The sequence below is a fragment of the Bombus flavifrons genome, chromosome 3 (genome assembly GCF_040668555.2).
Source record: "Bombus flavifrons isolate JBK064 chromosome 3, iyBomFlav1_principal, whole genome shotgun sequence".
NCBI lineage: Eukaryota > Metazoa > Arthropoda > Insecta > Hymenoptera > Apidae > Bombus > Bombus flavifrons.
Window position 1 is genome coordinate 14,660,141 of NC_138444.1, and position 27,881 is coordinate 14,688,021.

At 35.7% G+C, this 27,881-nt stretch overlaps 1 protein-coding gene and 1 long non-coding RNA gene across 6 annotated transcripts in view; one reads left to right on the forward strand and one right to left on the reverse strand.

Moving 5' to 3' along the window:
* LOC138178114 (uncharacterized) overlaps nt 1-27,881 on the forward strand; it is a 176,795-nt gene that overhangs the window by 70,507 nt on the left and 78,407 nt on the right. The gene's annotated exons all lie outside the window — the stretch shown is intronic.
* Nucleotides 331-27,656, reverse strand: LOC138190216 (CYFIP-related Rac1 interactor B). Of its 5 annotated transcripts, none has more exons than XM_069132848.1 (7): nt 27,079-27,656; nt 8,531-8,667; nt 8,113-8,337; nt 6,311-6,645; nt 4,525-4,604; nt 4,275-4,401; nt 331-3,939 (listed from the first exon to the last, which is right to left on the reverse strand). In XM_069132848.1, exons 2-7 carry the CDS (start codon nt 8,637-8,639, stop codon nt 3,802-3,804), a joined length of 1,014 nt encoding a protein of 337 aa, XP_068988949.1. In that variant the 5' UTR covers nt 8,640-8,667; nt 27,079-27,656; the 3' UTR covers nt 331-3,801. The 5 variants fall into 5 exon arrangements, with proteins under 5 accessions (XP_068988949.1, XP_068988952.1, XP_068988950.1 ...); XM_069132851.1 differs by lacking the exon at nt 27,079-27,656 and adding an exon at nt 26,878-26,899; XM_069132849.1 differs by lacking the exon at nt 27,079-27,656 and adding an exon at nt 11,158-11,340.

The following is a 27,881-nucleotide window of genomic DNA, read 5'->3' on the forward strand; positions in this document are numbered from 1 at the left end:
TGTACTAAGTTTTTTAGAGAGATTTTTGTCGTTAACTCAGAAAACAATCTTATCGACGAACGTTGAGAATAAATACGAACATTTTCTATATTACGAACTGTAGATAACGTGTTGATAGTATTGACTGTGATCAAACAAATTTTGTCACATGCGACATTACCGATACAGTATAGAATAAGAGCGCTGCATATCTAGTGGATGGAATTAGAACTAAATTTTCCTGTGAAATTGTGAATAAGCTATAGAATATGTCTTGTAATCGCATACAAGATATGGAATTTTGGACTTTAGAATATGTGCTGTTCACTTTTATATTATTAAAACACGAGGTATTTATATAATGTATTTTATTAACTTTCGGGATTCTACAATTTCATTTTCAAGTAACAATGTTTGTAAATAGATAATATAGCGCAATAATCTTAAGGTATTAATCATGAATGTCACTTAAACATAAATACACTGAGAAACCGAAATTCTGTGCACAACGTATCTATTGAATAAACATAAGCTTAATTCAACTTATTATATCAGAATAGATTTGGCGACATTTCTAGAAATATCGTCACGTTCTACTTAAAATAAAGATACATTTACATGAAAATGCGCGTACAATAGAATTATAAATTTCGTTTCTTCTCAGACAGTCATGATTAAATTAACATTCATATCAAATTCACCGACAGACAAATGCAAATATTTGTATTTATAAAAAAATGTGTTCGTACGTTTGTATTTTTCAGTCGCACACAGGTATCTTTATCTTGTACGTAGAATTTAGTTTTCTTTACGCTCTGAAAGTAGTATTCCACGAGATATTTGTATTATTATATTAAATTTCTTTTATGTAACCTTCGTGCTCCCTCGTTGATCCTTTTTGTACAAACGATGCAGCTAAACTTTCGGATCGAGGAAAGCGTAACAAACCTTTGAGTATCGATCATTAACGCGATTGTAAAAATCAATATATTTCTATAACTACGTTAGTAACATTTCCTTTATTTTATGATAAACGTCGGAATCTTGCAACCGTCTTTTTTTCCGTTCGTGCTGTGATTAAGAAAATGGAACATCGATTGATCATTTTTAAGAAAATCGCTGGAAGATAAACGCGACACTCATACGAGTACAAGTATAATCTGCATATTTAGAAAGAGGAAGTATAATATTTGCTATTACGTTTTTACTTTCTTTATACAGCGACGTATATAAAGGAAAGTTTATTTTTTGTACTAGACACTTTTAATCATTTGGTTAACAGTCATCTATTGTATTTACCAAATACAATTCATCGCTTTCGTAAATATAATTCCATTTATTAAATTAATGTAATTTGTCGTACTCTATCGCTTCTAAACTTTCTTTTACCTGACACTGTGCATAAAAACAGCGCAAATTGAATAATTTTACATAGAGTATTCTTTCTATTTCAATTCTAATTCTCAACTAATATCGTTGAATATTAGAAAAGTGATCGAAACAGCAGTTTAGGTTAAATTATTTCATTTTAAAGCACTTGATTTCGTACTCTGTGTTTTACTTGATAAAGATCATCGATGACACGTGCAATCGTGTAAGATATAAAATACGAATTGCAATTAAGTAATCTGAATATAATCTAAACCGAACTAAATCTAACCCAAACTGTTGTGGCCATTCAGTAATATCAGTTAAAAATTAAGTTAAAGAATTTTTACTTATAATTTATTCTAAAATATTTTAAATTTCGATGCAAAACTAGATTCATAAGTCTAATTATTGCTCTTATTTGTTATTATAGTTAAAAAATTTTGTCTACATAGGAAGAAGTATATGTACTACACACTATAAAGTTATATAAATTACATTCATTAAATGGTAGACAAACAAGGGAATACTGTTAATTAAAAACGATCAATCGATTTTTTGATAGTTAAGCTTACAACAAGCAATTTATAAGTTACATGAAATGCTATACGGAAAATAGTTTGTCATCAGTCTGTCTTGCAAAATGGTATCAAAAGATGTAAAAGATGCAATTATGTAGTAAAAGTAAAAAAATGTAACCGTAATTAGGTTCGTATGAAAGCAACAACCGCAAGATTATAATAAATATCACTGAAAAAGTTCAAACTATAACTAACGCTTGAGAATTCCGTTTTTAAAAGCCGTCTCGTGTCCACCTGTTGTTTAAATTTAGAATCCAAAATGGAATGTGGAATCATAGGTATTTATAAGAACCTTGTTTTACATTTAAGTTCGAATTATTAAATAGCTTGGACAAATGCAAAAGACAAGAAATTCATCGATTCACTTGGAAAATAGGAAAATTTGGTACTTCTTAATCATTTTTCGTACTAATTTTAATTAATAGTAACTTTACTAAAATTTCACAAAGCGCGCCAGACAGCTTTTAAGAACGGATAGCGTACTAAATAATATAATTTCATAACATCGGATATCTAAATAGTAAAATTCTTGATGCAAGAAAACCTACACTGTAGATCGGTCACGTACGTTTAGAATCCTTAAATGTGCACTTAGAAAAAGAGTGTGCGACGCGATGCCGGCGCCAACAATAATGTCGTTCACATATGAATTTGTTTGTCGCGAGAACATTGACAATTTTTCCCCATGGCAAAGTATATATATTCGCGTGAACCGATAACTTTTTTCATTGGCGGTATAAATAACGTGTTTCTCGGAAATACTGCAATAACAAATTTATAATAAAATCAATGATAGGTATATAAACGTTAGCATAACAACATCTTTGGTTCTTAATTCTCTGTTATATAAAAACGAACAAAAAGCTGGAAAAAATGAGAGGAAATACAGCAACATAAATTCTTTTCAAAAGAAGAAAGTACATTTGTCTCAACTATTAATAAAGAGATAAAACAAATCTGTAATAAATATATCGACATTAAGAAAACAAGATAAAGAGTCACTCCCGATTTTCGATTCCAATGATCGATATCCAGTCCCAGTATTTATAACAATTTCTCTTTGATCGTCTCTTCGCCCGGATGACAACCATTCAACAACGAAAACAATTGGTAAAGATCTGTGTAATATCTTACAACGTTCTTAAACCTCTCATTGTAACATTGCGAATCGTCTGCAATCATTGAAAATTATCCTATATATGTTATTGATATGCTCTAATTAACTCGATCCCTTCCTCCCTGATCCGGGAAGACAAATACAATGTTAATACACGTGGTGACAAGTTAGTCAGGGCAATAATACTTCGGATGACAATAATAACTGGAATAAACGTCAAAAATCGCAATAATAGTAATGATCGATAATAATCAAGGTATCATGTGTGTCTGTGTATCTGTATGTGAGAGATAGAGAGGGAAATAGTAATATTATAATAATAATTCCTAGATGTTTTCGCACTCGTAACGACGATAAAGGCATCGCTTAAGAACGAGTTTAGCAATTCCTCCAATGTTCAGTCGTTTCGATATTTTTTTCTTCTTTTTGCCTTTCTACGATTTCCCTACCTGTCTTTTTTACTTTTTTATTTTTTTTTTATTTTTATCTTTTTTTTTTTTTGTCAGAAGGTATGTAGAATTCGGCAGTTTTAGGGCAGCTATAGACTCGGTTACGAAAGACACGTTTTTAGTGGTCCACCACCCAGCCACGATCAGAAACAGGAGATTGCTCTTGGATCATGTGGAGTCGCCGAGGATATCATCTTCGATATCCTCGTGACGCTACACAAAATAAATGGCATCGCTCGTTTAGCTTCTGACATATCAACAGCCAACTGTCTCAGCTTCTGATGCAGCAGCCACGTTGCTTCGGTAATCATGCTGCTAGCAGGTTCTTGATGTTTTTTGGTGTGTTCTCCTCGTTCAGGTGCTTGGTAGTATAACGGAGAGCGTTCAGAAGGCCCTCGCTTTTGCAGGGTGGTTGATCCTTCAACAGCTTCACACAGCCTTTAACCTGAAGAAATAATATACTTTTAGTGGAAACCATACAAGTATGTGTCCAAGAATCTCGTGTTTAAATTCTATATAAAGTTTTAAATTATATGTATAATAATATCATAAATAATATAATTATAGATATACTAGGATTCTTATTCCTATAAATATAATCTAACCCGACGTTATTTCTGTTCGGCTATAAATATCTAGAATATTTTGTCCTTTCATCACGTATTTGCTACATATATTTTTAAAGTATTTCTTAAAATAGGTCGATCCATCAATTGACGTCAGGGAAATATTAAATATATCCATTTTTCAATACACGTAGCAATAAACGTTAATACTTACATCGACATTCGAACCCTTAACAAAGGCACCTTGGGGATGAACGTGATCATAAAGGATCACTAACCCTACCATCACTCTCAGAACAAAGAGTTGAGTTTCCTCCCGTTGGAATTGCGCCAGTAGATTCCTAAGAACAATAACATATCTCATCTCGAACTGTTGTTGTTTCTTTATCTTTCTTTAGAGATCTTTTCCTCTAAACTAAGTGAATGTTCTTTCCACTCGACTGCCAGTTCAATGCATTACTTACGGATTTTCTAACATGCGCAGGCAAACCTTGGCCATGGTACCAAGCGTTTCGGTGATGTTTTCGCGTGCTACATCTTCGTTCTGAAACAAGTACGAAATATTTGAAATTTAATATAATACAAATTTTCTACAAATTACAATAAAATATAAATATTACGGCAATAGTATATCATACTGCTCTATTCTCGATACTTCTGTCATTCTTTCTTACAGCTGCCACCAGCTATTGTAACGATAATCGTCTAAGGTGAACAAGGAATTGTAATATTATCAATACGAATGCGAATAAGAATCGTATCGATCTATCGTACGTCGATTATTCTAAACTTCTATCGTGTGTTTTGTATCTATTATCTGGCTTATTGTGTCGACATAACGTAGAATTGTTTGGAACAGTCTTGTTAAGCATACACATACGAAACTTGCGCTATCCTTTTATATTTGCATTAATTATTTAATTTTGTAGCAAAAGGAATATCTGAGTCGACAAATTACGCACGATAATATACTACACAGTATGAAAAATACTTCTTCGTAAGCTGAAGGCTTACACAGTATTTAATAGTACTTACTATATCGTAAAACGAATAACCACTTCCTCTGTGGTACCAATTAAAATACACATCTACAGATTTATTGCGAATGAATCTGTTATCCATTATGCGGGTAAATGTTCCGAGAACTGTTTTACCCTGAATCACTTGGAATAATAGCTTTTAATTTTCTGCTTCAGTGCCTGTCATTATTTATATCGACCTATTTTCTTCGTACACTGTCCCTCCGCGCGTTTCGTGCCGTTAACGAAGCTACCCCGTTTTAATATTTATAAGAGGAAACGCAACGTTCTTTTGTCCTCCTCCAAAATGAAGACTCGGGGTGAAAAATGGAAAGTTAATTATTAATTACGAGGCAAGATACAAAGCAGAGTGTCTAGTATTGCGTAGAGTAGAAAGCCAACTATATATATAAACACACATATACGCTATGCGTACACACGTGTGCTTGAAGAATGGATTTTGCGACAATACCGCCTATTCAGTGTTGCCGAAGCAGGTAAATTTATTTTCAAGATTCTACAGACCTCTCACGTTTCTCTTCTCTCTATTGTAAGTTACCTTTTTGCTCGTTTACTCCCGGAAACAAAGTCGATTTTAAAGCACGTTGAACGATTCAAAAGCGATAAAGCTCGCGAAAATTGTCAGAATTTTACTTGTTGCTTGAAACAACGTTCCACAGAATGTGCACTTTTCCTTTGCCCATTATAATTTGCCAAATCCTTTTCAGGAAACATTTACGTGACATAATGAATAAAAGAGCTATTTAAATAACTTTTATTACGTCTGAAAAATTCTACGCATAAAAGGTATGAAACTTGATTACCTCGACTTTTACAAAATTTTCTTCATTCGTGTCTTTTCTATTTATTTGGCTATCATAGTGTCAAAAATATGCAACGAAACATACTGTAATTATATTATGAAACAAACATTCAGGTACAAAAATGTTTATTCTAGTCAAACCACAAAATCCTAGTAGTCATCCAAACTGGAAAGAAAGAATGACAAGTCGGAAAACGTATATCTTCTTAGGAAATATAAGCAAAAGGATTTTTTCACAAACGAGAAACAATATTTTTCGTTTCTATTACAAAGTACTAGTTTATATTAATTCCATTCAATCGGAATTCTTAGCAATCAATATCGATTGGATTCCGGATGGGTCGATAATTGTCGAGAAACGGTGCATAGATAGGGGAGAGTTCAAAAAGGAGAAGCAATACCACTTACGTCCATCAAGAAAGTAATGGTCGCGTGACTCAGAACACGAAGCATGGGTGTCGCGTGGGCGTAGAACAAGGACATTCGGTTGGCGAGTTCATTTCCAACCACGAGGTCCTTCTCGGCGTTTTCCTGCCGCGCCAGGGATGCTCTGGTCAATGTTCTTCGATAATAACTGAAGTCGTTCTGAATAGCGGGAGTCTTCATCTTGTGTTCATCGAACTTCAAAACAAATTCCAGAATTTCTGCCAGCTGTTTCACCAAAGCCTGCTGAGTCTCGAGATGTTGGGTCGGCGAGAGGTTGCCAGAGCATAGTTCACCCAGGATCTTTGGTACTACCTTTTCTGGAAAAAATCAAAGCAGTTGCAAGATGAGCCTTACGGTTCCTAATCTCGAACAATTTGTTCCTTCTCTTCCTTTCTTTGCTACTTCGTCGAATGGTTAAGAATTCTTTTCTGTTTACTACACGTGTGCAGAATTATCTGTGAATCGGTTGCCATGGTGTTTCAACTGATTTTATTAGTTAAATAAAAAAAAGTATTACAAAGATAAATTCGCTGACATCGTTCGTAGACACGGTTCGTTGGAATAAAATTAAGAATTTGTTAATGCATAAGAAAACTTCCTTTCCATAAAAAACTGAGATCACCTTGCCTCTTTCTTAAATGATATTCGAAATAAAAGAGGGATACTTCGATAAACAAAATTTTTATTCCAAGCTGTAGATTTATTTTTCCACGTGAAATCACTTTTTCGTTGATCGCAAGTTACATGATTGCCTTGTCGTTTCAGCATGAAGCATTCGTCTTTTTACTATTAGCTCTTAATTTACCTGACTAAAATCTTACGTAATAATAAGTTATGCAAAATACTAGTTTCAAACTGCACAAGAAGAAATATTCAAATTTCAAGGAATATAAAGGTCAGTAAGCAAAAAACGTCGAAGAAATTCGTTTTAACTCTTTACCTTATCCTTTTTATTACCGAGTTTCCAGATTTGTTTTTGAAGGAAAGATTCTGTCCAGATGATACGCTTCTGGTATTAATAGTTCACGAGGTGGCGAACATTTTCACTTCCACTTGGATAACTATTACTACGTTATGCAAAATAAAGGCAATAAATGCCCCTAAAGTTTATAAGCGGTTGCGAGTTTCGCTGGTGCCGATGCAACGATATTGGATTTCCAATCACCGTGTGAACCGGAATATTCAGGCTACATTGAGGCTAAACAACAATCTCTGGCGATTCGTTACTGAACCAGTATCGACATTTACGTTCTTACGTTCTTATTTAATTTCAGCGAATGACATCGTAATTAAAACTATACAAAAAATAAATGTTCGTTTAAAAACTTCGACAGGCCTGTACCACGGATTTTGAAGGAATTAATAGTTTTTGCTTCAGAAAGAATAATGGTCAGTCTTCGAGAGGAAAATTAATCGTGTCATAGAAGAATTTATTTGAATAAACTTGCGTTAAGGTACCCTCGCACAGCCAGTAGCCTTGTGGATCCGCAATTTTTCAATTACCCACGATAACATATACATATATACGGAAATAATTTACCTTTATGCTTACGTAATCTTCTATTTGTTTATCTTGTAAGATTATACTATTAGACACCTCTGACGTTTTACTATTAAATATTAATTGACTATTACAGATATATATCGTGCTATTTTAAACAATGAATTTTAATAATATCGATAAACGTTCCGTTTAATGAAACGAGATTTTATAAAATGGCCTAAGACGTTTCAAAATATAGGAAATGATTAAAGGAATATGTATATGAGAGATTAACACTCACCAAGTTCCAATGAAAATTCATAGAATCTTTTGAGCTTCGCAACCAGAGGGGCGACAGTCAGATAGGCTTTTCGTTGACATTCCTCCGTGGGCGCCGAAATCGCCTCTCTGATTTCTTTCCCTGCCCCTTTGTAGCACTGAATCTCCTCTAAGATAGATTCTGAATTTTTCAGAACCCTTTGCACCGCTTCAAAGGTCTCCCGCTCTATCTCAGAAGGTTGTGCATCTAAAAAAATTTGATAAGAGCCAACTATTAGTCTTTGAAAACAAGCTTTCTTCGCAAATGTCAAACAGTACGATATTGCGCAACGTTCTGCGTTGTCAAATAAAAGTTGGAAAGCATTGTAAACGACAAATTCAACGCGCAAGAACTACGACCGAAAGGAACGTTTCCGCTCGAGTGTGCTTGTCGAACTTACTTTCGAAATCCAAAAAGACATCGTACTTTTGAGGCGTGCAACAGGTAGACTCGTCTCGAGCCAAAAGACTCAAAAGCTTGCCCATCTTCAGTCTGATACTTCTTTTCATTCAGTATTATTTACAAAATGAAAGACATCTGTAACAGATGAAAATACACATATTAAAGTCTCTTTAAATTTAACAGCTCGTTAAAACGAAATATCACAACCTGCTACTCGCTTTTATCTATCCAACAAATTATTTAGTCTCCTTTTAAACAACTTATCGCGCTTATCCTTACAAAAAAAAGGTACACGTAGGACTGAAAAAAAAAATAGTAGAGCTTTAAAATCGGTCTCTAATCAAAGTTTAATCAAAGTCTAGTGAGAGTTTCTCCATGATACGAAGTTTATCTAAAGTTGGAATATCACGAAAATCAAGAACACTCTTGGGAAAACTGGTTGATGGGTATATCACGAGGGTAGAAGGACGGTCGAACGAGTGCCAAAACCTATCAAAAACAGTCTGAGTGGAAGAGAGTGTGAGACAGTTGGCCTGGCGTTCGGAGTTTGCGTCGTTACTGCACGGAGTCACAGCGGAATTTGAATTTCTGACTCGATCACTGCGCTGATCCGCGCGTACATGTCGAAGTGTTAATTCCAGACAAACGACGCGTGCTTGTACGTATGTATATACGTACGTGTAAGTGCACATTAGGCAAGCCGCGTGTCCGTATCGGGAACGCAGAACGAATGAGTTCTGCGAACTCGTCAACGAGGGATGAACCTTCTGTTAATTCCAACTAATAGAGTTAATCTATGTTGACCTTACCTGGAACGGCTAAAGATTTCAAGGACTAACGCCTCTCGTGCGTATCAAGGCCAACTTACCACCGTAAGCTTTGATTGATTTTCACCCTCAACTTTTACCCTCGTTGGGTCATAGGTGATATCATGAGATTTCGGAATAAATACTGGTTAGGTTATTTAATCTTAAAATTTGTAAAATTTAGCGTCCCACACCAAACGTTTGCTTGATACTATAGACAGTAATAGAATTAAAAAAGAGACACATATGGAATAGAATATATGGAATAGAATAAACGATGTAAAATGAGTAAAAGATTGTGTGAAAAATGATATGGAAAACCAAAAGTTGCATTTTTTTGGGAGAACGAAATAAAATTCGTACAATATAGAAGCTAATAGATATCTGCTTTCCGTTAAAATATTTATAATTTCTATTGACTACAACCTATCGTGTGAGTATTCGTTAAAAATCTCTAATTTTCATTTCTCTTATAGAATCTTTTCTGCTCATTATTCAAGCATTCGGAATTAAGATACGTATTATGTATTTAAACGCCGTTTATGTTCTTTATCGCGTAAAACACAGAATACTAATTAAAACGTAATGCTCTGAAATTAAATAAATTAATCGAAACTCTCTTGCGATGATGCTACTTGAGGTTGAAAGTATTTACTTTAGAAGCATTTATTCCAAAGGATTCGTAGGTATAGCACAAAATTTTGCGTTTGTATTCAATTCCTGGACTGAAGATGTTTCAACGTAGAGAAATTAACACCAGTAGAGGCGGAGAAATTTGTTCCGGTGGTAGAAGAGAAACTCGAGTTTTGGATGAAAAGCAATTAGAAACGAAGAGCTAGATAAAGATAAGTTTAAATTACCAGCGAAACTGGTTTGTTAGTTCTCCGTGACATAACAAGAGAACCTTATCAACTTTCCTTGCAAAAGGCAATTAAGTTTCACTCGCGGAATGCAATCGTACTTGAATGATGGAATGAGAAGTTCCTTTATCGTGCAACGTGTAATCAATGATACGTGGTAACGATAAAGTCCCTGACAAATGCTGGAAACGCTCGACGAATGCTTGTCACACACGTGAGGGGACAACGATCGAGTTTGCTAGATCTAAAATTGGGCACGCAGAGATTCCAATGTACCGGCGAATGTCTCCGTTATTTTTAGCAGAAAACGGTGTGTCTCGTTAACGAACTTCTCTTGTCACGTTGAGCCGCTTAGATCTACCTAATTAGCCAGCGATCCTTCGCAACATCAGTTCCCATTCGTTCCTATTAAAACTATTTACATAAAAACAATCTATCGTAAAGCTGTGTATTATCCGTTTCTTCCAACACGATGCTGGCTCGATCGCGTATCGGATGCAATCGAGGATAACTCCCATAAATGCGATAAATGTTTACGTTGAAAATTCCACCGATGATTCGACGCAGAAGCGTATCCGGGATCGCAAAATGTTATCACAGTAGGGATACGATAATCTCCGCTTTCGTACCATCGTAGGCTAACGAAACGATTCTTGGCCGAACGGAGCGATTCCCTCACGATCAATCGTACAAACAAACCATTCGAACCATCTGAGATCGCGTTAACCGAATCACCTCGTGGCACGCGTTCTGGTTAGAATTAAAGCACAAAGAAAAATCTATCCTCGAAGAAATAAAAATATCTATAGACACAAATGTACGAACAGACACAAAATAATAAAATAGTCGGAACAACCGGCAGATTCTCCTGTTCGAAAGTCGAAAAGAGGATGACAACGATTTAGTGACACGAAAGATGATTTTGTTAATATGTGAAAAAGTTTCCTTCAGAAACTCACCGTGAAGAAGAGTCGGCGTGATCGCGCTCGAAAACGCGAATACATGACGCTGACAGGTGCACGTCGAAACCTGGGGATGGTCAACAAGTACGCGTACCGAGTGCAACAACTGTCATTCAACGGACGGCCATGTTGCTGTTCGTAAGGGGTTGCGTTGTGTAGTGGCGCGGTTCGAGCCCTCTCCTTATTTGGTAAACGACAGTGGCGGCGGCACGTTCGCGCGAAAAATCAATGAGGTTAGTTCACCGGTTCATCCTCAGGGTGACGCTGCTTACCACTTATTTAGAATCGCAAAGGATCTCGAAATTTTCTGTTATTCGAATAATCGACAAAATTTGTAGAACTTTAGAAAAATGTTAAATGAAAGAATGATCTTTTAATGGTACATAATCGGTTCGGTGAGAATTTGGGAAGAATTATATCTTTAGATACAAGTAATTTACAGTGACGGATAGTTTAACATCGACAAAAGCTATTATCGAAGTTCATATATAATCATGGAATTTTTTATCGATATTACGCCAGACTTTTCGTGCTCAGCACATTTGGTAAATAGTTTAAAAGCTGTTATAAATCGGAGCGAATTAATTTAGTTTCAAAATATAGAAAGTTTAAAATTATCGAACATTTCCTGTCTTTTTTTCTATCGCGAGTAATTTTACGTCAATATTGTGGAGACTTTGAAAGTTATCTGCTACATCTTTTATCTTTCATTGCTTAATTTGGCGGAACTTACTTAAGCCAGCTTTAATTTTTGATCCGTTTAAAATTACATTACATTCTAGAGTGCAAGCATATGCGCAAATATGTAGAATTCAGATACGACATGTGCATGAATAAGCGAAAAAATACAAAGAGGGTTTATCTAATAAATAAAAGAATATGACGATGAGTAAATATCTCTCCACGGCTTCGTCAAATAAAATTTGGAAGTAATTAAGGCATCGAACATCCTTGTTTTAATCTCCAAAATTTTAACTAAAAAGCACACGTTTATTTAATCTTTTCAATATTTTTGAATCTTTTTCAACGTTTGTCTAAAGTATCACCACATTTTTCAAATATACAGCGATCGATATATCTTTTCTAGCATTCGATTCTTCTCATTAAAATTGTAAATTGCAAACATGTCGAAATTCCCTGTGCCTTTACTGTCGGATTATCGACGCCGGTACGGTAACAGCTCGTATTACAAAATACGTTTATAAATTTAGAAGTCCTCTAGAAGTCGTGTTCAGCTCATCTGTGAGGGAGTACGATCCTCCTCTTTTTTCATCGTAGACTGTAGACCAACGGATTGCTAGTGACGGTCAAGATGAGACTCAAAAGGGTGAACAATATCTACGTCTCGTCTGACTGACAATGAATATAGCCTGACCGATTTACCAGGAATCAATCGCGTTAATGTTTATACAGCTTTGCCTAGAATTCTCGGGTCAGTACCTTTATGGGTTAACGCTCGTGGGGTAAACGAATGACATTGAGATGGCAAGCCATTTATGGACTACAAGAATATTCGTCTCACTTGTTATTAAACTTCTTTCAGAGAGTTTCCTTGAAAGTTTTGCATTTCTAAGAAATGATTTGTCGATTCGATGATCGTAGAAAAGATTTAAAAATGTTCCTTTTCAACAACTATATCCTTAAAATGAAAGAATAATAATAAAATAGAAACATATTTTTATAGAAAAAGTAGGAATATTACTATCTTTTCTCTTTAACAGCGATATAAATGGGAACTCGTATTTAAACAACGACATATCACCCAATCTTATAGATCGTTATACATCGTGACACCTTCAAACAAGATGCTGAGAGATCGTTATTTGCTTCAAGGAAATTCCGTGTCAAGAGAGAATTAGTTCGTATGATCTATCGGATACTGAAAGAAGAACCAACGACGTGGATAACAGTCGCGATTTCACTACCATTTTTTCGATAAAGCAGTAATCGTTGCTGACATTACACAAACCACCCCACGCTTCGCAAACCTCACGTGCATTTACTACTTGAAATGCGTGTGATAGGGCGAGTCTTATCTGCAAATGTTCTCTCTCACTGTATCGCAAAAGTACGACCGCGTTCCATAATAATGTATGCACCACAAAGTGTTTCTTTCCATTTGTCCATGCACAACACAAACCGTAAAAGAAATTAAGGTGCCTTTGACCAGATATTTAAAAAATTTATTTTACACGAGATGGATTTTTTCAAGTAGCCTTTGACAAAAATAAATTTTGATTAAATCATTATAAAATATTCGTTTAAGTTGTTCATTCAGGTCAATGATGTAGATAGAATTATTAATTTCTATCGAAGTCTGAAACGAATTTCGGGAGATATCTTTATTACTCGGTTAAAAATCAATTTATTCATAGCAATCGATGTTATCGTTATAATCCCAAGACTAACTACCAAGTCTTCGAGTTTTTAAAAATATTGATAAAATCGATATTATATACGTAGCGTATTTTAAATTAATGCCCTCGCGTACTTTAGTGACGTCAATCAGCATATGCATACGATGCGTTAAGATTCATCAAGATGTAATTCAAGCTTTTGAGAATCCAAGTTCAATCATATATTTCAACTTCTAAAATTATCATTCGTTTAGTTTCATAGTCAACTAAAAATTAGAGTTTCACTCTTCGCCATGCTATTATATCATAATTACAAAAAATATATCGAACTTTTTATAATAATAAATTATAGAGAGTAGAAAAATCTTACACCTTATCTCTGGTGTTTGATCTCTCTCTCTCTCTCTCTCTCTCTCTCTCTCTCTCTCTTTCTAAGTTATTTATTATAAAACAGGAAACAATGGTTAATTAACATGAACTTAATGCAGTGATGTGCTTTAACTAACAATAACAATTAACAACTTACGACACTTTCAAAAAGAAAAAGTCTTACAACACTTCTCGATTCCGCACTGTCAACACTGTTCTCTTCGACTCTTCTTACAACTCTACTCTCTTCGATTCTTCTTACAACTCTACTCTCTTCGACTGTCGTTACAACTCTCTGTACAACTCTCTAGCGACTACCTTTTATACTACGTTTTGGTATTCACACAGGTGTGGATGACTATGGTCAAGTACACCTTTCTTAATTAAGAACTACGGGTGTATGGCCCATCCGTTAGCACTTATATTGCTTTTTACTTGGGGTTCATTGGATACTACAAAATTCCAAATACTATTTTATGGATATTACCAATAAACTGACTTTATATCACTCAAATTCTCAACAGAATATATAATTATGTAGTAAATAACAAGCATCCTAATTTACGTGACAAAATTTCTGCCGTTGTTGTTCCACGTACATATTCTTCTTTGTTCGCTTGTCTCTGAAGTACAAGACTTTTAGTGTCTGTTTAGACCATCGTCAGTTTCCGCGATGCATCGTTCCAATATTGTCGCGGTGTCGTGATTTTTGCACCTCTTTCAAGTACACGATTGGATAATCGTCGGAAACCGTGGGCGAAGATAATCGACGTCTATTAAAGGCCTTTTTGTGCATCAATTCCAGCAAATCAATTGAGACCCTCACCACCTCCCACCATGACCCTCCATACGGTCCTCTCGAGCTCCCCTTTCCTTCGGTCAACCTTAATTTTCGTCGCTGCGACGATAGGCAAACCGACAACCATGATCACGATGACTCTGCTACCAGTTACTTATGTGCTCACGTACTTACGTATGTACATGTATAGACACTTGTAATCCACCAGATACTTTATGCGTCAAATGTTACCACGACTTATGACTGGTACTGACTTTTTCTTCCACTCCTAGTTCGCCTTTATTAGAAGAAATTGCTCACCAGAACGGCTTTTGTCCGTCTCACGCGTAACGTTCTCTGGATAAACCGTATGACGCATAGTTGTCTAATAAGCAGGTTTATCGAATGGAAGAAAGTGAAAGAAGCTAGGGTATAAACAGGTTCGATTTTTCTAGCAGGTCTGTAGGAGTACATATTCAACGCTTTTTCGTGCTACCGGTTGCACGTTATACTAATGGCATAATCGGATGAACGTATGATCTAAATGCGTAATTCAGGATTTTCGGTCGATAAAACGATTTGGAAGTTTTTAGATTTTAGATTTTAGAGTTTAGATTTTTAGATTTTAGATAGAACGATTTTTAGTTTTTTCACGAATACGTTAATCTTTTGATATTACAGAAGTTCCCGTTTAAGGTATTTCGTATAAAGATCGATTAAACTTCGTTCAAAATGATGTTTAGTTGACATTTTATGAAAACGACATTCTGTCGCCACATATTTCTATATTATCTCTCAAAGCAAAAGTGTTAAATACTATGGCAACCGATGGCGCTACGCTGGGATCATATGAGTATTAACTATTAACGTTGATATTATTTTTTTATATCAGCTTCGAAGCAATGCTGGTGTGTGAGCGGCCATTAATATATAATTACTGTTGTTAAATTTTCTAAACACCTCTTAGAATCCCTGTAGACTTAAACAAACGTTATACAATCTATCAAATGAAAATAAAATATTTGAAGTTATTCAACTTCTCTATAAACCTAACTCAAACTATACTTTATTAAGTTCAAGGAAATAGTCGGCCACTAATTTGCTCGAAACTATCCAGTCGTCGTATTAACGACGCTTCTTAATCGAAGCGTAGCATAACTAATCGTAAGACCGCGAAGAAATAGCTTGGCAATGTATGTTAAGCGCGTAGGTAAGCACGCCACTCATTCCCGAGTGGCTGATGAGTCGGGATACGCAGTGGCGTGCGTGCTTAATAAGGGAAACGTGTGCGCAAGTACGTACGCGGCTTAAATACCAGGCGAGTAGCGCACGTACCAACGACGCATCGCCGCGACATGACACGTCGCGATATGGTAACGCACGCTTGGTCTCCTCGTCTCCTGGCCAATCACTAAACCGGGCTAACCATATCGTGCACAGCTCGGTGGCCTCCTTAACAACCTGAGCAAATTAATCGCGGAACACAGCGAGGATCAGGGCCACCGGGGACGAGCACGTCGCTTTAAAAAGTTATGCGACCATTAAGTCGAAACTGGCACTGAAAGTGGCGCGCATGGAATACAAGAAAGAAGTCTCCCTGTCTGCTTGGAAGAAAGATGTTCAGTGCTACTTTTGCTTGTGGAAGCTCCTTGAGCTTGCGGGTTGTAGAGTGGAATCGAAACAGTTGCTTTCTTTTAACGAGGTATAATTTGTTTGTTAAAGTGACGTTAGTGGAATCGTTAATTAGCAATTTAATCCCCTCTGATACCATTCAACGTGTACTATGCAATAACGTCTTCTATCTATTCAATTGTATAAAAATATTAAATACATGTTTAACGAAATTGTTTAGACACATCTAGTAGAAATAATTGTGCTGGCAGGCAATCTATTTACATCGATTATTAGTTCCATATCCCCTATCGGAATATAAGTAACTGCAATCATATTGCATGAAGCGAGCATGTAATCATATTATTTAATTTCGTTCGGTATTAGTTGGATTTGAATTGTAGGAGCGTGTTCCGTAAGTAGATACCTTCTTCTCATTTAAGAATTATGAGAAAGTATGCATCATATTTTTGTCGAACGTGTCGCTGTCTATTTCAATTTGTTTTTCCAAGTTTCTTAAAAAAAATTATCTGTAAAAGTATGTCTCTGCAACATTACGAGTTGACGCTATCGCGTTAAAAGAAAATGATTAATTGACCTATGATACTGATCATTCTGCTGCTGCTTAAATACGAGTAGAGTTAAAGTCTATTTGACTCATTCGTATCAAGACACTGAAACGTTAAACCAACTAATATCGTTGGAAATTTTTTTAGGCCATAGATATGTCATAACCAGTACATCGCATCGTGCAAGTATGTGGTCTGTGATATCTGGAAGGATATAACGTACTAATAATTTGTACGTTGTAAAATTCTTATCCCAAAAATTCTTACAAAATACAAATACGAATTACGAACATAACGAAATATGTTCTTACATTAAATTACAGGATTGCTTTTTCTCATTCAAATCAGATAAATAATTTCTAGAAACTCTTATCGATTAATTTTTCCCCTTTGTTTCGTTCTCCCCAGCTTTTTTATTCTTTTTTTTTTCATTAAAATTTCAACTTAAATAGAAACTTAATATTATAATAAGAAACTTAATATTATAATAAGTTCAAACGATTTAGAAACCATTCGCACCCGCACGCGCCATACGAAACCTTTGAGCACGCGAGGCTATTATTGTTCAGTGGCCCTGTCCTCCTTAAGAACGAGGCAAATTAATTAAAAGCGGCAACGGTGGAAAGAGGAAATGACCGAACCTCGGATTATACCGCAAAGTCTCATGTGAGCATTAATAACGTGTCAAATTAGATGTCGCTAAATCATGCATATACCTTCATTAATTTAACTTTGTTTTCCCATACGAAAGAAAAGGAAAAGAATTAAAAGCTACATTGGACAAATTCATCTAAAATAACATTCTGACTTTATCAATAAATATATAGCAGTTTATCGATCAACCATGATCAATTAATCAATTATCGTGCGTCAGTTAATCAAATTAATTCCATCATCCTATTTGCCCTATAAAGCATCAAACCGCTTCAGAATCTCTAAATTGAATTTGTTTGGCGGCCTGGTCGAACATCCTGTCATAAACCAAGCAATTTTATACACGTAGTTTATGGATTTCCAATCTTATCCGAAAGTATCCAATCTGACAATGTTTCGGAGTACTCGAAGGGGTATACTTTATTTACCGATTTGATATAATGCGATTGTCCGCTGCTCTTAGTATCAATGGGAAGTTGAGATCGACAGTTCCATCGAATCCATCGCTCCATTAAAATTAGAAGTTTCACGGACGAATTACCGATATGAAACAGGGATCCTGCTTTTCCCAAAACGAGAACATCGCGTACAAGACGGTCTAAAAGAGCCAGACTTTCTATTTCGTCTATTCCAATAGAGTATTGTACTCTATACATTATACATATAGTGCAGGTTCTCAGATAGTTATAGATATACATATAATAGAATATCACATAGTTGTTAGTAGCGAAATTATCGTAAACTTGGAAAATATTTAGATGCGGCGATTAAACAAGATTTACTTCTTGAGAGTAGTTTAAAATGACTCAACTTTAACAAAAGACTAATTATCTGACACCTCATTCTTTCGACGAGAAACTAAAGCCCAACGTTCGACCATGAAACCATGAATCTAGTCGTGAGCCAGATAGCTTTCAGCACGGACAAGATGCTCCATTTTTTGAAACAGATTCCTGTAATCACGATTCAGATCCTAGAGGATGGAGTGATAAAGAATGACTCGGTGGTTTTGTCACAACAGAGAATTAGCGAGAGAGCTGTCATTGGGTACTCCTATTTCTACTATACATATATCTCTATGAATAACATACGCGTGATAGTGCACGTGTTCGTATAGCGAGAGGAGGAACGAAGGGAAGAAAGGGCTGTCGTGCTCGTAGATGCATAAATCATTTCAAGATTCAATGGTTAATCTGTCCCTTTTTCTCTTCTTGCATTCTACTCTTCTTTCTTTTCTTTTTCTTTTTTCGTTCCTTCATAAGTGGATGCATGTAATCGATTCGACGAGGTCTAAGTTTCTGTTTCGTATCTCGGTACTTGGGTTACGTGATGCAGAAGCAAAATACGATAGACGTGAAAGTCTCTCACGCTGTACGTTAATTTTCCGTAAGCTATCACATGACAATCATGCGAACGTGAAACATATCTGAAAGGGCGATACCCTGGTAAGAGCGTTTTAATTATTCAGATTCGGAGCAGAGCGTTTCTCCTCTCGATGGAGGATGGATTGAACATTCAGGAAGAAAGTATGAATCGTTTAGATAGAAAGTAAGCAGTGAAGTATCAGTTACGTACCGATTACGGTATTACACGAGTATTTGAGATTGAATAATTTTTAATTAATTACAATCACGATTCACCTTTAACAACTATTTTAATAGACGAATCGAAAGACGTTAGAAATTTTATAGGTAACCAGCAAAAATTTATATAATACAATTAAAATTCGAAATCTATAACTTTTTAGTTTAGGAACAAATTGCAATACGAAACTTTTCTAAATGGTAAAATTGTTTAATCGAATGATGTGGTGGACCCAAAAAAAAATTAAACATTTGATATATCGCAAAAATATTTTATATCTGAAATATTTTAAAGGAAGCAAATTTTTTTAAACAAATTTCAATGGTTACATAATCTGTCATTGAATAGTATGGCTTTTATCAGAAATCGCACGTACCACGGATATTTTTATGGTTGCTTACGCCACTGGCCAAGCAGGGGGGATATCGTCATATCCCGGACGAAGACAGGAAACCTCCGAGCAAAATTCCCCTCTGCTCGTATGCACGTTTGCTTTGACAAACCTCTCTACATACATACGTATATGTGCACTTGATTACAAATGAAGCAAACAGAGAAAAGGAGTGAACCGTTATAGAACGATCGCGATTAGTTGACAGCGATCGATCGACATCTGTCGTCTGGGTAGAAAATATTCAAATTCGTAGCATATATCGCCAAGTCAGTGGAAAGTATTTATAGCACCTGTACAGAAAATTAATCGCACCAGTTATGTATCGGAAAATTATTGACATAGACAGAAATATTATATTTACATTCTATAGTATTTATTACCTGTTTATAAAATAATCGATAGTATACACTCTAAGGGCAAAATACTTTTTTATACAACATGAAAGCGTGTATCGAGTTAAATTCAATCATGTACGATGCAATGATTTTTCAAGGTAAAAGATCTGATAAAAATAATCTCTTAGCACAAAATGCGTATCATAAAATACATATGTACGTATTGGTTTCTTTCATTGCGAAAATTACAATTTTATTTTGAGCGTTTTCGTTTCAGTGTTGATTAGTGATAATTGTTATATGCATATATAATATGCATATATATTATGCATACAACGTACGCAATGAATTCTTTTTTTGTACTTTAACTCCGATCCAGTGACTTAGTACGTATCTCCTTACTCCTGACATCCCATGTTTTTATATCTTCATTTTCTTACGATAAACAGAATTACGTCACGGTGTACGAAGCACACACGTGCGATAGCATGTAAGTAAATACTTTCCACACACGTGATCACGCCACATCCGCCTATATGCGATACCCCATAGAAGGATGTTAATGCTTGTTTCTATGGTTACCCATATTGAAGAGTCTACGGTATTTAAACAAAGTAGTACCACCTCTATCAACACGATACGAATTTCATTACGTTCCACCACGCGAATTCCGATGTTTCGATCGTTTTTATTTCAGCTACGAATCCAATTATTTAAATGAAAAATCTACCTTGCACGAATACGAAATATCTTCCTTTACAATTATAATCGAAGCGTCTGATACACGACGTTGCAGATTACTCGCGAGCTACGTGTCCCAACGAATTACCATATAGAAAAATTGTAGCAAAAGCTGACAATATCTCGCTGTGTTATCTTTCTGTTTCTAACTTAGGTACTAAAGCGAGTTGATAAGTTGATTGCTTCCGGTCAGACTTCATAAATAATTCAATTAAAATAATAAGTTAAACATGCAGGATATCCTACGAGCATCCGTAGAAATTAAACATAAAAATAGACTCACAAATGATCTATTAAAAGATCTTGATAAAAATGTGAAATTGAAGGAAATAATAATTTGCTGCTAATGTCATTATGTGTCATATTCTACTGAAACTACACACTTCTCTATCATTTTCAACTATAGAATATAATAGTTAAAGTTATATGGAAATCTATGGAACACACTGTATATTTATACATTCAGATAGTCTTTATTAGATGAACGTTACATTCGATTAAAGTTCATTAAAGTTGCATTTCTATCATCTTAATAATATTTCCCTCGTTATTATACACGTAGAAGTAGCAAGATTTTAATATTACTTTCAAACAAACACAGGTGCACAAAATCAATCTTTAGATCAAAAAATCAAATCGAAGAAATAGTTGATAGAAGTTTCAACAAATTTCTTACATTTCTAATTTTTATCATATGAAGATTTTATGTTCTTTATGTAGATGATCTATCGTTCAATTTTAGATAGCATTTAGCGACCCCAAAATCGCCAAATTCCCCATTGGGTCAAGGGTATTGACCAGGAATGCATCGACATGCGGTACCGTTCGGCGAATCAATTTCTACCTGGAACAGCAACAGCCCGATGGAATTCGATCGATGAAATTCTCCGTAGTTAGCCAGAAAATGAGTACACCGCCGTGTGGCTCTATTATGTAGTCGGAATCAATACCAATTTCTAGCATGCACTGCTTGGGTCTCGATGTAACTACAAATTGAGGAAGACTCGACCAACTACGTATACACACCAAACAAGCTCCAAAGTTTTGCCACTTCTGGAAATTTGTATTCACGACCGTTCGTCTGCGAGACAATTCCATTCGAACGAGATTCATCTCTCCGGGCAATAAAATTGTTGCTTTCCCCCCAGTACCTACCTGTTGTTCCTTTGTTCTAGTTTTATTATAAAATATTACGATCCTTTCAATCCGAAAAGACAAATAGTAATCTCTTCGTAGCATTTTAATTTTATGATCTACGTCTGTTTTTATTGTAATATAGTAATTTGATATTAACATACAAATACTTGTATTACCGTAAATGTCAGGGTTTAAGTTATTTGTTTTATAGATTTTTTGTAAAATGTATTCGAAGAAATGACGAAAGGTTTTTATGATCAGAATGATTACGACGAATAAATTATCGCTCATTAAATACCACTGGTACAAGATCAAGTTTCTTCAAGATTAAAACATACATATCCACGTAAACTAATTATCAATGACTTTAAAGAAAAGAATTTGATTAACTCGTACGTATTCGTAGAAAACAATGGAATAACGGCGATTTCTACAATGTTGCGCTAATTAATCTTCAATTTCGTATACACATAATTTGCAACCTTTAATTAATAAGAAATATCTTGATTTTATACGGAGAAAAGATCTCATTCGGTCTTGATCATGAAACTATTGTGTGCTAACATTCGTCATTAACCAAATTTCTCCTGTGTTCGATTCTTCTGAATCCTCGTTAATCGTTAATAGAAATTCTTTCGGTTCCTTTGCACTCCGTGCGGTTTACTGTTCCTCCGGTTCCGTTACTCGACCGATAAACATTTCAGGAATATTCCATTTATAGCGATGTATATACAATTAAACTTACAAGTACTGCTTGTTTCCACAAAGGATTCAACGTTTTTAATCAGCATACTGAATCACAAGATTTAATTAGAATCGAGACGTAACGAACAAGATTTATTGGCAACAAATGAAGAATACAGTTCTTTGTAAGGAACTCGTGCTTGAAAGTTAAACTATAAATATGATTAACGTAACGATTGAGTGGAAAAAATGTAGTATGATCTGTGCCACGATGTATCATCATGCCTTGTTCAATTTTTTCAAGAGTTTAGATTCAATACCTTTCTTCTTATACTCATACCTAATTGATAGAAATTGGTGAGAAAATAATACTGTTTTTAACAGCATAGGGACATTTAGATCGTGTATGTTTGTGCAAATTCATATTTTTATAAATAGAACACGAGAGAATTGAACCTAAGAAGATTTACATGATATTTACGAGTAACCTTCCTCTTCTTGACTCAAATAACTATTATAAAATTATTCGAGTCATTTTTTCGTTCTTGCAGATACTTTTTCTTGCTCAACTTAAAATACACGATATTTCCACATTCTTCCGTGACTGTATTAAGGTGTATCATAATATGAAACAAGGTTGAATTTTTTAAGGCGTAGAAGCTTAGCTGACGACAGTAACCCTACCTCATCCTATAACGGGTAGTATACTTTATCATATACATTTTTGTAATTTTAAGTATCGCAGCCATTCTAGAGTAAACTTTCGTCCAGTTGAATAATATTATTCAATAATGTGGAAAACGCTAGAATCGTTCGGTTTTTTTGTGAATGGTTACGGTTTACCATTTTACGGTTCCCAGTTTCGGTTCCCATTTTCGGTTCCCATTTTCGGTACCCGCAAAAGAGCGGATGACCTACTTGTTAATTGGCCGACAGATAGGACAGATAGGAGCGTCCTGATTACGAGTAACATGCCTCGATAATCTAATAACGTATCACCGATCATGGATCCATAAAGAACATGATGAAAAAGAAACGAAGACCCTCTCAGGGTTCGATACTCGTTTGATGTTCGCCGTTGAAAAAAAGTATCCTATAGAAGTTCGTATTTTATCGCGCACGATTCTGCGCCAAACGCAACCCTGCTTTCATCGCCCTTTTTTCTCTTGTTACTTTCTTTCCTGACGCCTTTTTGCAGTGTATCGAGTACCGTAATTATGGCCGTGTTAAGCACTCTGTTGATATAAAAATTCGTCGTATAAAAACAGTTGATTGCAATCATTTTTATCGAAGTTACTGAAAACGCTCGTAAACTCTACTTTTTCTTCTTTAGAAAATGCAATCACGTATTTCGTTTGGTAAGACTAAACATGTTATTTAAACATTATTACGAAACATTAGTTAACTAAGTGAAATCTTATACCCGGAAAAGATACGTATGTTGTAATGATTTTCATTTGCGTGACTTTAAGAATGTTTGCTTTATTCTTTTTTTTTTTATTTTCGTGATAGATAATATAAATAACGTGATGACTGCTGGTACAAACGCAAGCTGTTATGTAACATTATCATATTTATCGTATATAGATAGGTTAATAAAAATAACGTAGCATAGGTCAATAAAAATACATTTGTCACTTATTCATTGGTAAATCAAACCTTGTTGTTTAGGAATTTACTAGGAAATATAATTTTCATTTATCCATGTATTCTATCTATGTATCGTTTATCTATCTAAATAGTAATTTGTGAACTTACACACCTTTCTCTTCCTTTTTCATGGTTAATAACCCGTGCAAGCGCTCGATCGATTACAAATTTAATGATGATTGCACTAAGGAAATATAGGATAAAGCAAAACACGGATAGAAAAACACGATAGTACATCGTCGACAAAATTCAACACGGTAGGTAGAGAGTGCGTGAACGAATTTTCAATTAAAAGGAATTAACGATAACGAGTTCGGCGAAGAAGAAAATAAAAAGTTCCGTAGAGGGTTCGAAATAATAACGCATAGGCGATCTTTGATGCACGCTTCCTTCTTCCGGCGTTCGAACCAAAACAGAATTTCAAGACAGCGCGCCCGAGGAGATAGAAAGAGAACGGGAGAAAGGGAAGCGAAAGAGAAGGACAGAGGGCAAAGTAAATGCGTTTAACGTTTTAAATGATCCGGAAAAAGCAGAAATTAAGCGAGTCTGCTCGCAATTAAGAATAATTAACGATAATCCGTTCGGGAGAACACGGGTTTCTCGCAGTTGTACGCGCGAGCGCGCTATTTCAAATTCTCCAGGTTCTGTCTTGAAATCGTCTTGAACGACGATTTGTCGTCTGGCAAATCGACATCATGGAGGACGTTAGTATGAAATTGAGCCGTCTGCAGCCTCGTGCGAATTTATTACGCTCGTCTCGAGTTTCGCGGTTTCCTTTGTCCGGCCGATAAAAAATTTTTCAACGTGAAAACAGCGCTCACGCGTGCATCTGGCGTAGAGATTCCCTTCTCTCTCTCTCTCACTCTCTCTCTCTCTCTTTCTTTTACCCTCTCGATTCATCTTTGTCTCTCTCGCTCGGTTCTCCATCGAGCATTAATGACTCTGTCCTTGTCTCTTCGAGAGGCCTGATACGCACTTGACTTCCACGCGGAAACGAATCGTACACGTGATACAAGAGCACTTCCGACGACAGAATAATTCATATATACATAATTTAGCGAAAAAACAAACAAATCATCGTCCCGTTTTCACCGTGTCTCGCGCTGGAAAATCGATTGTTAATGCTTTCGCGCCTCTTCAATGGCCTGAATCGCGTGATCCAACAGCGTTTGCAAAATATACGTGTGGGTATTAAGCGTGTATTGGTAAATTGATCTGTCTTGGTGTAGAAGGGAAATTCGATTTTAAACATCGGTTGAGCGGTAGCTTTTATCTCTATCTTACGTTAGTTTTGGTTACTAGACAGCAGCTATAATATGTATTTGTATAAAGTTGAAAAAAAAATTGGTGTTTAGCGTGTAAGAAAAGATATTTCTTAGAATCAACGACATTGTTCGTATCTGTCCGAGTATTTATGCTTCTCAATGCGCGACGTGTAGGTATTCCATATACAAAAGCATAAAACAATGGACAAGAGATGACGGAATAATTTACATCGTGGACAAGATGACGAGACCTTGCATCTGTCAATCATTTCCGAAACGGCAAACATACTGCGTTGATTTGCAGTCGATGATTAACTGAGCGTGTTAGCGTTAATGAAACAATTTTTGTATTTGCTAGAAATATAAGTTAAGAAAACACCAGCGCGATGATATACGTAGTATTCCATTTTCAGTATGTTAATTGAACTCAGGCGAAATTTCTGAGAATTAGGTGATTCGCATAGCTCTTCTAGTGTTACTTTAACGTACTTAAGATCAAGTTTATAATTTAATTGAGCCACGTTTTGTTAGTAGTTATGTTCAATCGTATTACGTTTATCTCCCTTTACTCTTATACATTAGACATAATATGTGGTAATATGTATAAAGTGCACACTGTTACATACAATTACTCGTAATTTCTTCTAGACATGATACAATAGCAATGATAAAATTATCAATCAGTATTGTTGATCTAAGTTACAGTATCGAAAAAATATGATCTATATTGATACAATTTCTAGATAAATGATATTTTTAAACTTGACAGATACTTAGAATGTACCTGTAAACAAGTTTATCTGTATTTCATAAACTATTTGACGCTATTTATTTAAAAAAATAAAATATTTTATCTTAAAATTAGTCGGTACTGTAGCAAATATGACCTATATTTGAAAAAGTCTGAGCTGCGTTCATCAAAATATTCAATTGCATTGTCATATATTTGATTCAACGCACCATTACACGTTAAACCTTCGTACAATAATTTTATACCATTTTTCCCTGTACGGTATTTCTCATTAATTTTTAATTGCCTCGATCCTCCTGTTTCGCCGAAAATTCCAACGAAGAGATTATATTTTATTTCCCTTCTATCTTTTATCAATATGAGTAATATCATTTATCAATACTACTGTATTAATTGATAAAATTCACTTGGGTAAAAGAATTAAGTGTCTCGTCCGTTTTCTAAAAGTCTTATCGTAAAGTCTGACAAAATTAATTAAAAGAATCGTTACTTTTGTGATTATTATTTTCTAATTTTTGCAATATTTTCCGACCAGTCTTCTATCGTATCAACTGCAAAATTTATCCCTATTTCTAGCCCAACCACGCAAGGACAATACGATAGTACAAATACGACAATAGGTATAAAAATACTCGTCACGCTCTGAAAACGGTTTCTTTGACGAATCCCTGGTATTATCCGCGGCGATTATCGCAATTTGCAGCAATTTCTTCAATCCGCACGTAATGACCGTTGGCGAGGTGCGCGTCTTGCAACGAGGAATCCTCGCGAAAACTGCACGACCCTATATTCAGATGCGTAACGAACCAAAAGAAAATAGAGAGGAAAGTTTATTTACCTTTCGTTGAAGCGCAAGAAGGCAAAGCATGACTCAACGGGCCCGAATTATTATCTTGAAGAACGTGTGTGTGTGTGTATGTGTGTCTGTGTGTGTGTGTGTGAGAGAGAGAGAGAGAGAGAGAAAGAGAGAGAGAGAGAGAAAGGGAGAGAGAATAGCGGCTTCAAGGGAAGATGTTCTCGAGTGTCGACATTGTTCTACCTTCGTCTGGTTAATAGCCACTTCCGGTTATCCAGGAAGAAGTAACCCTCTTCAGGCTTGGGCGGGAGAGAAGAGCCTTTTTCAAAAAGGAAAACGATCCGCCTCTTTCGCGCTGACCCAAAAGGTCTCCGGTTGCCGCGCGACGATAAGCTTTTATCACTCACAAAACACGCAGCACAAATTCGTAGAATGTCTCAATACAGATTTCCTTGTGTCTGGTACTAGATGTTTGTTTTATCTTGTTTACCGATGCGTCTTGGCAGTTTCTAGCAAGTTTTCGAAAAAAGAAAAACGAAGGAAACTAAAAAATGGTACGAACTAACGTTCCTCTCGTTCTTCCCTTATTTCCCTCTACCCCTCTCCCTTATTCACTCGATCGCTTTTCCTATTTATCTTTCAAAACTGTTCCAGACTGTCGTAAAGAGTACCCCACACGAATGTCTCTATATGCGAATCACAGTTCGTCGGAAAATTCTCGATGGAAGTTTCTCTTTCTTTTGAGTTCCAGAAGTGAGATTTATGAAAGAAGAGAACACACCGACTGCGCTCGGCCGGAGGTTGATATAACACTGTCAAAGCAACGGCGTGCGGCAAACGACGAGACAGTTTCACCGAGAGGCCAGTCAGCTGGTGCTCCCCACTCTTGATACGTCACTGTGTACACTCCTCCGTCGTTCTTTACGGATTTTCAATTCCACGGGTCGTTCTCTCCTGTGATTTCGCTTATATAGAACCGTGATGGAGCTCATTGTCCACCGGGGGATTGGAAAACGTGTCTCTCGTGTCTCTCGCGACCCGATGTA

Excerpts from the sequence above, each read along its gene's own strand:
- LOC138190216 (XM_069132848.1), bottom strand. The coding sequence starts at position 8,639 with ATGAAAAGAAGTATCAGACTGAAGATGGGCAAGCTTTTGAGTCTTTTG. Across the intron at positions 4,605-6,310 it reads CCATTACTTTCTTGATGGAC|AACGAAGATGTAGCACGCGA; the intron begins GTAAGTGGTATT and ends TACTTGTTTCAG. Across the intron at positions 4,402-4,524 it reads CTGCGCATGTTAGAAAATCC|GAATCTACTGGCGCAATTCC; the intron begins GTAAGTAATGCA and ends TATTGTTCTTAG.